The sequence below is a fragment of the Lissotriton vulgaris genome, chromosome 3_2 (genome assembly GCF_964263255.1).
Source record: "Lissotriton vulgaris chromosome 3_2, aLisVul1.2, whole genome shotgun sequence".
In the NCBI taxonomy this organism is placed as follows: Eukaryota; Metazoa; Chordata; class Amphibia; order Caudata; family Salamandridae; genus Lissotriton; species Lissotriton vulgaris.
The window spans coordinates 182,926,244-182,943,099 of NC_141690.1; the positions used below are offsets into that span (position 1 = coordinate 182,926,244).

Sequence of the window (16,856 nt, forward strand, 5' to 3'; positions counted from 1 at the left end):
GGCACAGGGTCAGAGCTGAATTGCATATCGCCATTGTCTAACCCAGGGTGGTGTGGAGTGCAAAAAAACGATGGATTTGGGCCCAGATCTTTGGACTGGGGTGAGTGTGTGACATTGATCCACATTCGGTCCATCACCTGTTGTTTTTGCATATTCCGCCCTAAGTGCGCTGGGGATGCCCAGACGTGGGTCCCAGGCACTCCACACCACTGGAGTCAAGCTAGCCGGGCTGATGAGAGGTGTTACCTCGAAACCGGTCCGGTCCTCGGATGCTTGATTCCGTTCTGGGAAGGACATGGCTTTTGTAGTTCGGACTGGACTGTTCCCATGGGGCACAGGGTCAGAGCTGAATTGCATATCGCCATTGTCTAACCCAGGGTGGTGTGGAGTGCAAAAAAACGATGGATTTGGGCCCAGATCTTTGGACTGGGGTGAGTGTGTGACATTGATCCACATTCGGTCCATCACCTGTTGTTTTTGCATATTCCGCCCTAAGTGCGCTGGGGATGCCCAGACGTGGGTCCCAGGCACTCCACACCACTGGAGTCAAGCTAGCCGGGCTGATGAGAGGTGTTACCTCGAAACCGGTCCGGTCCTCGGATGCTTGATTCCGTTCTGGGAAGGACATGGCTTTTGTAGTTCGGACTGGACTGTTCCCATGGGGCACAGGGTCAGAGCTGAATTGCATATCGCCGTTGTCTAACCCAGGGTGGTGTGGAGTGCAAAAAAACGATGGATTTGGGCCCAGATCTTTGGACTGGGGTGAGTGTGTGACATTGATCCACATTCGGTCCATCACCTGTTGTTTTTGCATATTCCGCACTAAGTGCGCTGGGGATGCCCAGACGTGGGTCCCAGGCACTCCACACCACTGGAGTCAAGCTAGCCGGGCTGATGAGAGGTGTTACCTCGAAACCGGTCCGGTCCTCGGATGCTTGATTCCGTTCTGGGAAGGACATGGCTTTTGTAGTTCGGACTGGACTGTTCCCATGGGGCACAGGGTCAGAGCTGAATTGCATATCGCCATTGTCTAACCCAGGGTGGTGTGGAGTGCAAAAAAACGATGGATTTGGGCCCAGATCTTTGGACTGGGGTGAGTGTGTGACATTGATCCACATTCGGTCCATCACCTGTTGTTTTTGCATATTCCGCCCTAAGTGCGCTGGGGATGCCCAGACGTGGGTCCCAGGCACTCCACACCACTGGAGTCAAGCTAGCCGGGCTGATGAGAGGTGTTACCTCGAAACCGGTCCGGTCCTCGGATGCTTGATTCCGTTCTGGGAAGGACATGGCTTTTGTAGTTCGGACTGGACTGTTCCCATGGGGCACAGGGTCAGAGCTGAATTGCATATCGCCATTGTCTAACCCAGGGTGGTGTGGAGTGCAAAAAAACGATGGATTTGGGCCCAGATCTTTGGACTGGGGTGAGTGTGTGACATTGATCCACATTCGGTCCATCACCTGTTGTTTTTGCATATTCCGCCCTAAGTGCGCTGGGGATGCCCAGACGTGGGTCCCAGGCACTCCACACCACTGGAGTCAAGCTAGCCGGGCTGATGAGAGGTGTTACCTCGAAACCGGTCCGGTCCTCGGATGCTTGATTCCGTTCTGGGAAGGACATGGCTTTTGTAGTTCGGACTGGACTGTTCCCATGGGGCACAGGGTCAGAGCTGAATTGCATATCGCCATTGTCTAACCCAGGGTGGTGTGGAGTGCAAAAAAACGATGGATTTGGGCCCAGATCTTTGGACTGGGGTGAGTGTGTGACATTGATCCACATTCGGTCCATCACCTGTTGTTTTTGCATATTCCGCCCTAAGTGCGCTGGGGATGCCCAGACGTGGGTCCCAGGCACTCCACACCACTGGAGTCAAGCTAGCCGGGCTGATGAGAGGTGTTACCTCGAAACCGGTCCGGTCCTCGGATGCTTGATTCCGTTCTGGGAAGGACATGGCTTTTGTAGTTCGGACTGGACTGTTCCCATGGGGCACAGGGTCAGAGCTGAATTGCATATCGCCATTGTCTAACCCAGGGTGGTGTGGAGTGCAAAAAACGATGGATTTGGGCCCAGATCTTTGGACTGGGGTGAGTGTGTGACATTGATCCACATTCGGTCCATCACCTGTTGTTTTTGCATATTCCGCCCTAAGTGCGCTGGGGATGCCCAGACGTGGGTCCCAGGCACTCCACACCACTGGAGTCAAGCTAGCCGGGCTGATGAGAGGTGTTACCTCGAAACCGGTCCGGTCCTCGGATGCTTGATTCCGTTCTGGGAAGGACATGGCTTTTGTAGTTCGGACTGGACTGTTCCCATGGGGCACAGGGTCAGAGCTGAATTGCATATCGCCATTGTCTAACCCAGGGTGGTGTGGAGTGCAAAAAAAACGATGGATTTGGGCCCAGATCTTTGGACTGGGGTGAGTGTGTGACATTGATCCACATTCGGTCCATCACCTGTTGTTTTTGCATATTCCGCCCTAAGTGCGCTGGGGATGCCCAGACGTGGGTCCCAGGCACTCCACACCACTGGAGTCAAGCTAGCCGGGCTGATGAGAGGTGTTACCTCGAAACCGGTCCGGTCCTCGGATGCTTGATTCCGTTCTGGGAAGGACATGGCTTTTGTAGTTCGGACTGGACTGTTCCCATGGGGCACAGGGTCAGAGCTGAATTGCATATCGCCATTGTCTAACCCAGGGTGGTGTGGAGTGCAAAAAAACGATGGATTTGGGCCCAGATCTTTGGACTGGGGTGAGTGTGTGACATTGATCCACATTCGGTCCATCACCTGTTGTTTTTGCATATTCCGCCCTAAGTGCGCTGGGGATGCCCAGAGGTGGGTCCCAGGCACTCCACACCACTGGAGTCAAGCTAGCCGGGCTGATGAGAGGTGTTACCTCGAAACCGGTCCGGTCCTCGGATGCTTGATTCCGTTCTGGGAAGGACATGGCTTTTGTAGTTCGGACTGGACTGTTCCCATGGGGCACAGGGTCAGAGCTGAATTGCATATCGCCATTGTCTAACCCAGGGTGGTGTGGAGTGCAAAAAAAGGATGGATTTGGGCCCAGATCTTTGGACTGGGGTGAGTGTGTGACATTGATCCACATTCGGTCCATCACCTGTTGTTTTTGCATACATAATACTAGTAGCAAGATAGTCTACCAATACATAACGCCAGCTACTATATTATGTACTCTTAAACACTGGCCTACTAGAATTCTTCATGGAAAGCTGCAGCTTCCGCTGTATTAATACCTTGTGCACTTTCCAGCCACATGAGGGAAGTTACACTGGCAAGCAGGAGAAATTTCCATTTGTAAATGTTGTACTATATTTCGTTGAGACAGAGAGCAGATTCTCTTAACATAATCCACTGCACTCTTGAGGAACAGGGTGGAAGCTCGATGGGAGCTGGCAGTCTTCTCTGTCAGGATCAGGACCCCTTCAGCAATGTCGGCAGCACATAGAAATCACAAGAGGTAAGATTCCAGGTCAGAGCTGGAAGTAATGTCTCTAATCCTAAAACAGAAGACGAGTTATTCACCATAGAGAAGTTTGCAGGGCATAGTACTCTCCATTTCCGTTCCAGGCACCATTTCCCTTTGTAGTTTGGTACTGGTAGCAGGGTACCTTTAAGAGTAAATCATTCAACGGTTAGTGAAAAGTACGAGCCAATTCTAATATAATTCCTAGGTGTTCAATTTCCCAGTCTTCAGTAGCGTGAACCGTTCATATTTCTGGAATCCTGCTCTATGGCAACACAGCTATTTAAAAAAAAAACTTCGATCCAAAACTACGATTGTGGGCTTTCAGGTGAGCTGTGCAAAGCTCTCCTCTCTCTCCTAACTCCACCCCTACAAAGCTTCAGATGAAATCTCCTTCCCCAAGCCGCTCTTTGTCCAGGACTCTTGTAGTTCCTATCTCCAGATACACCGGACGACTCCTAATCTGAAAGGAGATGCACTTCTGAAGTCTGTTCAAACCAAATGTGTTTGTGTGGGGTTGTATGTGTGTGTGTGTGTGTGGTTATGGTTGTGTGTGTGGTTATGGTTGTGTGTGTGGTTGTGTGTGTGTGTGTGTGTGGTTGTGTGTGTGTGCGTGTGTGTGCGTGTGCGTGTGTGTGTGTGTGTGTGTGTGTGATTTTGGTTGTGGTTGTGGGTGTGTTTGGAGTTGTGCTTTTGAAAAGATGTTTATATGGTATGACGTGTGTGCTTGGTGTTAGCTGATGGTCACGAGGTATGAAGCCATGAAAGAAAAAAATTGAATTTGGTGATATTAGAAATAATCCAAGAGATTGGACACTATTTCAAAAATGTATGCCTTATAAATGTGTTTTCTTTTCTTCTTGCATGCAGTTTATAAATACACATAGTTCCCACGCCCAAAAAGTGTACATTTAACGAAATGCGATCAAACTTGGATATAGTCTTGTGTCTGCTTGTACATGCATATTATTTAGGTGACCTGATGACTCCGTCTCGCCAGGCACACCCCCGTTGGACTTTCCTTTAAACACTGGGTGCATTCTGGGAGTTGTAGTTTTCGTTCATTTCAACAAACCCAACCGTGCCAACTCTGCTGGAAAAGTGTTGTGAAAGGTACCCTAAAGACTGGAAAATAGTGTCCTGGAAGACATTACGTTGTTTGGTGACCATAACATATGCCATATGTGTTTAGTAACTTACTCGTTCTCAAGGTGGAAATGAGTGGGCTGAAGTAGTTGAGTATAGTAAGTTCCACGATCATATATCACCTCTTTGAAATTGTAAAATATGAGTGCCCGAAGCCTGCTCCTGTCCAGAATATAAAAAGAGCAAAGTATGTTATAGTTTTTCATGGTGTTATATTTACCTTTTGAGGCCAGACGCCTACATTTGGATTGAAGTACTAAATGTGAATTTTCACTTTTGTTTAATTTATTTGTGCCATTTATTATTTATTCAATTGTTTCTATCACACCCACGTATCATTTTGTGGTCACACAAGAACAAAAGAGGCATCAAATATTGGCAGGGAACACTAGGAAGTAGAATCTATCCACTGCATCCACAAAGTAAAAATAGCACCATTATGCTACGTGAGGTGATACTTTGGAGTACCAGCCATGCAACAACGCCAGTAGGGCAAGGAACAGTCTTGATGTCTTTTGTAATAGATCTGGATTCAGAGATGCGTAACTCTTCAAGTATTCTGCAAAATGAATTTTGGAGGCAGAGATATAGTGGATGCTGTGGATCCAACCCACTCAGATACCATCCAGAAGTGAGAGGATTTTGATATTGTTCTTGGCCACCCTACACTCAAACTAAGACACGAATAAAGGCTGAGCAAAGTGACCAATCTATGACTAGCGATCTATAATGTGGTTTTAGGCCTGTGCGCAATGCTCAAAGCAGTGCATGGTACATTTGATCAGGCTCTAAGGAGAGTTTCGCCAGTTATCAGCAGCCGTATTCCTCCAAATGCAAAGTCCTCCATATGGAGACACCTCTGCCAACCCCCGAAACAAGTCCTGACTCCAGACAGAAATGTAATCCTCAAAATTAGAACATGAAGATAGTAAACCTCATTCTAAAAACATAAATGCACAACTTTTAATTTTCCCCTCAGAATCCTTTAAACCAGGTGTCTTGGGACACTTTCACTTTGATCAGAGATACCAAGCTACTAGAATCAGTCATCTGTTAGTGGGACACCAGGTGGTTGGCCCAGGATTTCAGACAAGTACCCAAATGACAAATCAAAAATTCAGGGATTGCTGCTGTGCTTCAGTTTTAAATTTGAACCCCGTTTTATAAGATTTGGTAAAAAATGTAAATATAACACAAACTACACATTCTTTTTAATAAAGTTTTAAATAAGAGAGAAGATTTAGTTTTTTTGCGTTCTTGGCATAAATGATCTTAACTTTCTTCCCAAATAATTTCCATAATACTTGTCTCAAAATAAGGGCAGTGCAATGGCAAGGTATTTCTAGGCAGTCTCTGAGAGCACTAATAGCAGGGGGGAGCGGGGGGCTTGGTTAGCCCATGAAAGTATTAGATATATCCCCACTGACTGATGGATGCGGCCTCTAAGTGTACTTTTCTGTTCTGTACCAACAATTCTTGCTCTGGCCCGGTCAAAATGGTAAGTTAATTTGGTAGAACAATTGCTTCTGAATGCCGTCCGCTATCTGCCATCTGTTGAAAATTGGATTAGAAATGGGCCTGGTGTGTTCACCGATTAATGCTCTTGTGCTTTGCATTACAGGCGATGATCGGCATTGCTTTCTCTCTTGGGTTCACCATAGGGCCTATGATTGGAGCTTACTTTGCTATGGACACCGCTAGCGGAGAAACTTTCTATGTGCGACCAGCACTACTCGCTCTGCTCTTTGCTATCATCGACCTGTTGTTCATTTTTCTTTTACTTCCAGAGACGCTTCCTAAAGAAAACAGGGTAAGAACTGATACTGTTTCTGAAGCCATACAAGTTATGCATGTATCTATTTGTATGTACTTAAGCACAAAAGCCAGTTAAGGCACAATGGACTATTATGCACATAGAGCATGTACCATTCTGGGTTATATCGGGATAGTCAGGAAATTATTCAGGATTGTGTTCAATATAGAGGAGAGGGGAGGGAGCACTAAGACGACATTATTCGTGACTGGTTGGGAATTATTGAAGTGAGCCTTTAGTTCCTTGTGACATACAAAACCTAAAGGATAAATATGTGATTGAAGGAATATGTAGTGGACCTTTCTCAAACTTTTAAGAGCTCAGTCAAGGCATTTGTCAGCATTTTGTTTTTTGTGCGTGTTTGCCATTTCGTTTCAGTGCTCCAACAAGGGCATCTGCCGAGGCCTTCCTTACCATGCATCAGATAGGAAACTATTTACCTGCCAACAGTGGGCAAAAGCCATTCAGTCTGATGTACATCGATGAAGGTGTGAGGCAGAAAATGTATCCCATTCAAAAACCTACAACTTAACATAACTTGCTATCCATGACTGCAAAGCCCTTTTTTTGAAATGTAGTCAGAAGAAATGTTTATGACCTTAAACTTGTTTGGGAGAAAGAAGAGTTTGAGTGTCTTCTAAACTCCCCCTTGCGTAAGAACTACATTTTAATTTTGAGAGGCCTTGTACCTAGCACCCAAACCACAAGCCAGACTCTTTTGGTTTGCACTTTTTTCCAATCTGCACAGCCAAGTCCAGTGTTTTCTAGGATTTCCCTGTGATCCCAATGAGAGTACTATATTTAGCTGGCAGAATAAATAAATTACTATCACCCAATCTTGATCCTTGGCAATACTGCAGGAATATGGTCACTGCCTATCGCACATCTCATCCAGTGCAAAGTCTTTGTCAATCAATTCCGCAAAATGTAGGGCCTCCCATAAGTCTTGCATGTACAGATTTATTGCAGATCTACCCAACCCCAGTCCGATTTTACCATAGGTATTAATCAGTGCAAATACTTTCTCGATTTGCCCAATTTAATCCACTGTCTACATACCATTGCTCTGTTCTAGTGCAAATACGTTGCTGATCCACTCCAGTCAAACCAGTGTCTGTTCAACATTATGATCAGTTCTTGATCTTCCAAATCGCATTAAAGTGTACGCAAATAATCTTTTCCATTATAAATCCTTCAGTGAGCTGCCCTGTGGAATCTCATGTTTAAAAGTGGTCTTGTTCGGTGCAGATGTATTTCAAAATATGCTGCAGTGTGACTCCTTTAGTGACCTTACCAAACGAATCTAGTTATTCCTCAGCTATTACTTGACTAATCTTCCTCAATGAATCTAGATACCACCGATCATGCTAGGTTCCACCTCAGGTCTGATATGCCCAGCCAAATCCTGTTTCTTGTCTAGGTTTGCAAGGAACCATAGAACCTTGCCTGGAAACTGGGTTATACAGAAACAGACTATACAAGCCCGCTCAGCTAACCACTCAGTACTAACCAGACAGGCCTGCGAAGACTGGAGGAATCTGTCACATGTTGCTGGTCCCTAGAAGACTTTGAACATAGTCCACCCTGTAGTTCCTGAATAGTCCGATACTCTGAGCACGATGCCCTATAATGTCAATGATAAAAAGAATAAATATAACACATTCAGGTTGGAAATCTCCTTACTTGATGTCCCATAATGTCTATCTTATAACGGAAGACTGCGATCTAATCTATATGGGCAGCTGTCCGATTCCCCTCAGCCTTTCTCTGCACCGGTTACCTCCACCAGATCCATTAGATGCCGTGAGTAGATGAACTCCTGCGATAGCAAGCATAGGAAATTGGATGGAAGGCATAAAAGGAAATATAACTACCAACAAAATACAGGGACTTGCAGAGCTAATCAGAGCTACTATCATTTCGCTAACTATAAAAACGTGTATCTCTATCTTTCACACTTCCTCATCCACCACAACGCCAAGCATGGCTTACTGTAAAACGATAACCTCACCTTAGTGGTCATCAAGTACAGCATGGAATTACTGTGCTCATAGGCTCAAAGGAGTATGTGGATAAGCGCTTCAGTGCCCCACATAGGGGTAGTAAGCGCCATACAGATGCTACTGTACAATCCAATACCTTTGGCAGTTTGTGTGCAACCGCCATATCATCTAAGGCTATTAATTCAAGATTTAGATATACCTCGTAAGCCCATGGAAACTGCATAACAAACCAGAAACTCTCATTTTGCATCTTCCTTTCCTAGGGAAAAAATTGTTTGGTCCTCAGAAACCTGATAAAATCATCAGAGGAGAAAAGAAAATGTTTGCAACCTTTAGGGGAACCTCTTTATTACCACAATTCTCTCTATTAAAGCGACATAGTTATCACTCTAGATTTATGCAGATTATCTCAGCAGGACGGCCCTTTCATGGGTGGACCTGTGGTAGGAGACTGCCTATTTAAAAAAAAATCCATATTGCCTAATTTCAATATTCCATCTTAACGTCCAGAACCTTGACAAGGCCAGGATACAGGAAGGACTGGTAGAAGGAAGACTTCAGAAATGTTCAGATTAGTGGGCAAACCAAATTTAAGATCAGCGGGTGTTGCCTGTGGTAGGAGAAACTGTCCAGATATATTGTGTTCAACACCTCCAGAACCTCATTTTCGTCGGTTCAGAGAAGTCTCATTGTTGATTGCTGTCAATTCCCTCCCGAAAAGTGAGTCTTGGAGGGTGTACCGTTTCCTTTTTGAGATTTTCAAAAGTTCAAGAAATGTGGCTTGTTCTGGAACTATGATAGTTAAACTAATTTGTCCTGACAACACCGTTCTAGACACTATCCCTTCAGACAGGAATTTCTTTATCCAATCCTTGGGGAGTTTATGACCACAATGGACTTGCAAGATGTGTATCTACACCTGCTGATAAATGGAAGGTCTCTTTGTTTTGCAGAAGGTAACAATATCTCCCAGTTAACAGTCCTACGATTCAGATAGTCTTCAGCTCCCAGAACCTTCATGATGGTATTGGCTATCTTAGCCCATATTACAATTTAAAGAAATTAATTATTTCCTTACTTAGATGCGTTTAGTTTCTGCTTTTCCGAAGGTGTAAAATGACAGATAATTGTTGAACGTGTTACAATACTTCGAATTTCTTCCTAACTGGGAAGTTTAATCTAATACCATCTCAAGATTGCCTATTCATCACTGCAACATTCAGAACAGATCTGGGCAGAGTATTATTTTCCTAGATAGAATGATCACTCTTCAACATCACTTAGCAGCATTGCTGGTGAGAGTCTGGGCTCCTGTGGAGACATGGCTTTGAGTACAAGGGTTCATGTCAGCCACGAAAGCTGTCGTTCCTTGGGTTCGCCTGCATCTAAAACCATTAGCATGTCATGTTATTTGGAATTGGGATCTGGCCAATATTGATTTGGGGTTAAGGGTGCCAGTGAAGCCCCAAATATAGGAAGAATTTGCCTCGTAGCTACTCAAATAGAACTTGTTAAAAGGGTTTTTTTCTAGCTGGGGCAGTGGAACATTCAATAGTTCAGGAAATGTAACCATAGTTCCAATTGGAAAGAATTGATGGCTGTCCGAAAGGCCCTTTATTGTTTTGCATTATTGGTAAAGGGCATGCAATATTAGTCTGAATGGACAACCATATGGACCGAATTTATATAAATCATCAGGGGAACACACTGCCAAATCTTGGCCAAGGTGACTCATACCCTAGGATTGTGAGCAGAGGCCAATCAAATATATCTGACAGCATTTTACACTGCAGGGGTCGACAAACCTAAACAGACCCACTTCAGGAAACTCCTATCCTCCACAAACTTTCCCTTACATCAGTAAGTGTTTCAGAGTCTGCTAATCTCGAGTCATTAAGTTGGAAACAATAGTTTGGATCTGTTTACTACAAAAGAAATCCTCTGCTTCCAAAACTATACTCTGACCCATTGTAAGGAAGCTGGGGAGGTAATTGCCCTATCATTTCAATGGTTGAACGGTCTGCTATATTTGTTTCCTTCAAGTCTCCTTCTACAGATGATGCTTCAGAAGATACAGCAGGAGAAAGTCAACCCATTTCGGCTGTAGAGACAGCGATTCTCATTTTGTCAGTATTTACGAGTATTAGCCGACAGGTACTGATGACAATCCGCCCTGCTTATCTGAATGTGGTTCTGCCCATACAAGTGAGAATGCACAATCCAGAACTAAACACTGCCTAGTAGCCTGCCTGTCTACTGAGAGTGCGAATGAGTCTGCTTGGCCTTGCAGGAGGACAGACTTTGAGGAGATAAGGCGTAGCATGTCCGTGGCCCTGGTCTCTCTGAAGGTTCCTGACAATAACAGCAGAAAGCCAATGTGAACACAGTGGCTCAGTTGTGGCTGCAACTGGCTTTATGATCGTATCGGCCAGACACGGCTGCCACTGCTGTAGTGATTGTATGGGCCTGTTTGGGACCCATATGTGCTTCGTCCAAAGCGAACTGCATCCATCTCGCCGGCAGGTCAAAGCTGCAGCAGTCTGGTGTGCACCTGTGCGAACACACTAGGGCCACTGATCGCTGCTCATTTTAAACCACTACGCAGCATAAGAAGGCATGTGCCTACATGGGGAAGAGTACGCTGCTTGATGTGCACTAGTCAAGAGTGAGAGATTCGGTCCCAACCCACTACGCCATCAGGGATAAAAACACACAATTCACATGAACTGATTGCACATTTGTCTAGTGGAGAACCAGAATCTGCACCTGCCACTGTATCATGCTTCTTCCGTATTTGCTGTGTGAACAAGCTTATCAAAGGCTACTCTTGTGGAAGCTTATCAATGGCTACCCGTGTGGGATATAGCATGAGGGGGAAATCATTGGGTTTAGCACTGCAAGGGAGAATTATAACCAGGATTTCTGCCATTTACACTTTTGTAGTATTTACTACTGCAATGACATTAAAAAGGACTATCTTTTCTGAAAACACAAGCACTGCACTGGACACTGAAGTTATTGGGTTCGTTGATTGGTAAGGTCTGAGCTTATGAAAATCTTGTGACTGCGCAACTTCACAACCCTGAGATTCAAGTACAGAAAGGGCTGTAGTTGGTCCAGTTTGCAGGGTCATAGTAGGATTAACCCTAGAACACTAGTGGCAAACAACCTCCGCTCCCACGGTTGGGGCATAGTAGCCACTGTCTGCCCTGTGACGCCTAAATGGGGTATGACAAAAGCCATTAGAAAATGATGAACCATCTTAAAATCCTTCCAGACACGGTTGTTCTTCAACCAGGTCCTTTATTCAAATCAGAAATGTATTCTAAAAATGTCATTTGGAACATGAGATTTTTCTCAGGTTTTTCCCCAAGTCGGCGAACTCCAGAAGAGAGCGAGTTACTTTTTTTAGATGTAAGAATAGTGTTGCTGGTTTATCGGAGTCGTACAGTCTTTTTGTTCTTGTTGCTCTCTGTTTGGCACTTTTGATGCTGATGACCAGGGACATAAACCTTCAAATAAGTTGCTGTGTGAAATCATCTATTTTGACAATCTGCAAAAGGGCTAAATTGCCTACACATGGGGATTGTGTGTTTGTAAGCTAGAAGAAATGCAGCTTCCTGGGCCGAGGCTCAGGGTATCTCAATGTCAGTAATATGCAGAGCAGCAACCTAAGACTCCCTCTTACATCTATGCCGCACTATCACTTTGGTGTAAAGGTGGTGAATTTTCAGAAGCTGGGTTCTGTTTGTTTCAATACTTTTTCTGAAGGAGAAAGACATAACTTTGAATAAAGGTGTGTGTTGCCTTTAACTTTGTGGCTACAGTGTTTGTATCTTCAAAGAGTAAGGACTGTGAAAAGACTGACTCTATGAGGAGGTAATACTAGGTTTACTTACCAATATTCTTCATTACTTCCTCAGTGCAGACCTCAAAACCCACCTACCGAGAAAGTATTACACATCCTGTGCTTGGTACGATTAGGACGCTTGCTAGAGTGGGTGTAGTTTTCATAGCCAATGTGAGCATAGACATAGTAAAATGACTATAGAATATATTTTAAAAAAGAAAATGTAATTTTTCTTTTTGAAAAGCTATTTATTGTTTATATACAAGGACTCCTGGTTCCATACCAAGTGTTGTACGGTTCATACTAATTAGGAAGGACCGTGCATATGGACAACATATGTGTCAATATATGGGGACTGAGTCCACTCGTACAATCCGAATACGTTGGCCCCATTCCTGGCTAGCTCACAGTGTGCCATCTGGACACCTAAACCGGACAGGGTACCAGATGGTGTCTGCAACCTCAGAACATATCCACTCTAATTAACCCCCAGGAAATCATGATAACAGATCTACCCTTTCGTTGTTACTTTAGGCGTACCCAAAGGGAGACACAAGAAATACACAAATTGGCATTTCATACATTTATTGAAGCAATTCGATTCTTGTCTAAAATACACAAGCGGCAATTATTAGCAGAAGGAAACAAAGCAATATTACCAGCATTACAAGAACGATGAAGAAGATAAATATTTCAACCATTATAATTGTTGCAGTGATTATATAAATATACAAATATTTGTCATAATGATACTCCCTACCTGCCTAAACCACCTATTCTATTGAGTACATAGATTGAATGCAGTTTGCCAGATCATTTGGAAAGCCTGACTCCCTATCTACCTGTGTAAGTGATGTATCTCGAAGCCGGTTTGGTGTAGAAAGGGCTCTGTCCTTTCCAGGATAGTGATGAGTTAACAAGGGCAACAAGGGTTGAAATCAGTCATGGACGAACGTCCAGGATAATCCATGGAAGTGCCGAAAACCGGATCCATTTGCACTGTGCCAGATGTATTTTACGTATGTTATCATTTGTCTTCCGACTCAGAGCTATCTCTTAATGGACAAACAAAATGTGGGCAGCGTGCTTTTATCCTTGAACAGAATGTACAGTGTTGTGGGAAAATGCAGATGAAATGTGCGTTGCAAGCAAAACACTTTCTGAGTACATATATCATGTACGTGCAAAAGCATGGTAAAAGTCCCTGTCTAAAATGATGTCAATTTTAAACGTGTTATTCAAAATGGACGCTCATGTGCAAGATCCCTATTGAACCCCACAACACACCTAAAGTGTTTAGAGCAGGTATTTGTGGTGTACTGATGCACATGTATTTTGGGAAATTCCATGTAAGCTGCTGCATAGGATGTTTAAAACCTAGCATGTTATCCTTATAAATAGCCTGTGCTCTACTTTTATTCTATGTTTCTTCTGCAGTTACCTTCTGTGGCGTCTGGGTTTCATGAAGTCGTAGATTTGCTGAGTCCTGTTGCTTTATTTAAGTTCTCTGCAATGACCAGAAGAAAAGACTCACCTTCAACAGAGCGTATGTATTTGCTTATTTCATACCATTTCAATAAGTGTGGTTTTGGGCCTTTTGTTGTGTCTTGAAGTTCATCATGAGTCATAGATGAGTTTGGGATTTAAAGTGCTGGACATTATGATATGCACATGTGTTAAGTGTTCTTTTCTTATGATGATAGGTTCAAGTTGATTGAGAAATGCATGGTTGGCTTGATTGAGTATAGACTGAGGGCCCTACCTAAGATGCAGTTCCTTAGTGAACACCAATAGTATTAACCTCCTCAGAATTAGTGGTCTCTCCGAAGTAGTGTTTTTTTGTTCAAACTGGAACTTGTTTTGATGTGCTTTAATGTTATCAGCGTTTGTACAGCATTGCATCATCTACTTTTTTTATGGCACCAATGTGCTTTCTTTAATCTGGGTATCATTTTCTGCAACATGTTCATATGGAAGTTTCAGGCAATAAACACCCAGACTCCTTCAGTTAATTCAGTTTACTATTATTTGTGCCTTTAAATAATAAATAAATATCAAAGGGCCAGATGCATCAAGCATCCATTTTGCGATTCCTAAATAGCGATTTTGTGCGAATCGCTATTTAGAAAGCGCAAAATGGTATGTATGTACAAAATCGCTATTTTTGAGCGATTCCTTATTATTCTTTATTTGCGAATTCGCATTTTTCGAATTCGCAAATAAAGAATAGTTTGCAATGCATTCCTATGGGCCAGGAGGCCCATAGGAATGATAGTGCAATAATTCACAAATTACGATTTCGCAATTAGCTAATCGCAATTTGAGAATTATTTCAAGGGTGCAGGGGTGTCTCAAAGACACCCTGCTGCACCCCTGAAATTTACATGTCTGTGCATGTGGCACACATACATGCCCTATGGGCATGTATGTGTGTCACATGCCACCCTCACAAATGCCAAATAGGGCATTTATTAAAAGAAATCGCAAATTACCACCGACTACAAATTGGTGGTAATTTGCGATTTCTTAACACAAAATCGCAATTCCAAATAGTTACATACATATCGTTTAAGGAATTGCAAGAATTGCGATTCCTTAAATGCTATGGCAAAATAAGGAATCACATTTTTTTGCGATTCCTTACATTGCGATTATGTGATACATAGCAAATCATGCTAAAAGGCCGTTTGCGAGTCGCAAAAGCCTTGATGCATCTGGCCCAAAACCTCTTTTGTAGGAGTTAGACACCCAACATTACAGAAAGTACACTTTAGATGTATATATTCCTCCCTTTGTTTGGGTGTGGCTGTGGAAAGGAAACTGCAGCTGCTTTATTATCATTTTGGATGGCACATTCCGCGACTGGGAGATGTCAAAGATATATGTGGAGGCAGGATGGGGCAGGGTAGTGAAAAAGTCAAACTCAGGTTACCTTTCCAGCAGACCTTCTCATTCATGCCCCAGTCCTCCGTGTTGTGACTGGGGATGCAGAAAAGGATAGTAGGTCAGATAGTAGTTCGATTTGCCTGATAGGGCTACTGTCCGGCCCAATTTGGATTACTGCTCTTGCCTATAAGTTGATGGCAGTTCGTTGCTAGCTTGGTTCTGTATGTCTAACATGAATCTAGTCTGCACAGAAACCTCCTGAGAGACTATATGGGCTTTGGTATGTCTAGTTGGAGTGTAGTTCATTGTTGCCACAATAGGTGTGCACACCTTACGCATTGATCTCCTGGGTGTGCGGTAAGAGCCTTGCCTAAAGACCGTTTGCGACTGCCGATATGAATCTCACTCAGTTCGGTAAAACCCCCTAGAGGGCAGGAGCAAAGAGCTGTTTTGGATGAAAGTGGGGGCACAGTCGTGGAAACACCAATATTTCGTGGGATTATAGTAACACTGATTTATAGAGGGAAAAATCAGGGCCACAAGCTATCAAAGGGATAAACCTGCCTTTCTTTTCAATTTTCATTCTGTGGGATATTTTGTGAGATGCTGATTTTTCATACTTTGTTGATAGTGTGATTTCCCTTTCTTACAATGCTAAAGAAACTTAATTCAAAACTAAATCAACAAGTTGATGTTGTTGTGCAACCCTCTGTACTACCTTGAGGGCGAGTTGTAGGGTGCAGAAAAAAATCAACCATTTTCTTATGACAGTAGCCCATGCACTTCAGTGAACCAACAACCATTCTCCTAACCACTAAAAGTGCTAGATTTACAACTATGTACACCAAAGGAGGCATTGGTTAGCTCACTGAGTCACCTTTTGGGTTTTCGAGGCGGTGGCAGAACACCAACCGCTACCATATTACAGGCTTGTTTAGCTGCTCAAACACAAGGTGAAACATTTATCAAAGGAAGTTGTTTTTTATTGTATACATGTTAACATTCAATTTTTGGTTTTTGTTTGGTAGGCCTTCAGAATCTGAAGACCCTGGGAATGGTGTATTTTCTTTATCTCTTTTTGTTTTCTGGCCTGGAATATAACATCAGTTTTCTTACACACCAAAGGTTTAAGTTTAACAGGTATGGACTCTTATTACAGTGTACAACAGTTGCTACATTATATATATTTAAAAGTGTATCAATTTTCATGTATGTATGGAGACTTATTTGATCTAAAAAATAGGGCTCTAGATATGTCAAATGTATGAGCCTGCATACCGAATTTCTAGTAGTTGAAATGAAGGATATAATTACTTAAGATAGGTGGCGTCAGACATAGAATGCCTTCTCTGTGTCTGGTGCTACAACTGCTGTTTGTCTTCAGATTTTCTTGTTGCGACTTCAACTAAATATCAGATGCACCTTTATCTGTCTTTCCCTTGCCTACTACTTTCTGTCCCTCACTTATTCAGAGCCATTTCCAACTTTGCCCAGTGCTTTCAGCATCCATTTTCTGTCTGACTGGTTCAGTTATCTGGACAGTGCTCTCCTATACCCACTTTTGCTTCTGTACTTCTATTTTTGCATAATCCTGATTGCAAATCATTTTGGAGTTTTACCCAGCCCTGATGCGATTACCGCTCCTTTAACAACCGATCTTTCCATAATCTTTGCTA

General features: G+C 43.4%; 1 protein-coding gene across 1 annotated transcript in view; it reads left to right on the forward strand.

The window, feature by feature from the left end:
* The window catches only part of SLC75A1 (solute carrier family 75 member 1), a 156,064-nt gene that overhangs the window by 107,059 nt on the left and 32,149 nt on the right, over positions 1 to 16,856 (forward strand). The window contains exons 6-8 of the mRNA XM_086964162.1: positions 6,250 to 6,438; positions 13,732 to 13,840; positions 16,209 to 16,320. Of these exons, the coding sequence (XP_086820288.1) occupies positions 6,250 to 6,438; positions 13,732 to 13,840; positions 16,209 to 16,320 (410 nt within the window). The remainder of the gene's footprint in view (positions 1 to 6,249; positions 6,439 to 13,731; positions 13,841 to 16,208; positions 16,321 to 16,856) is intronic.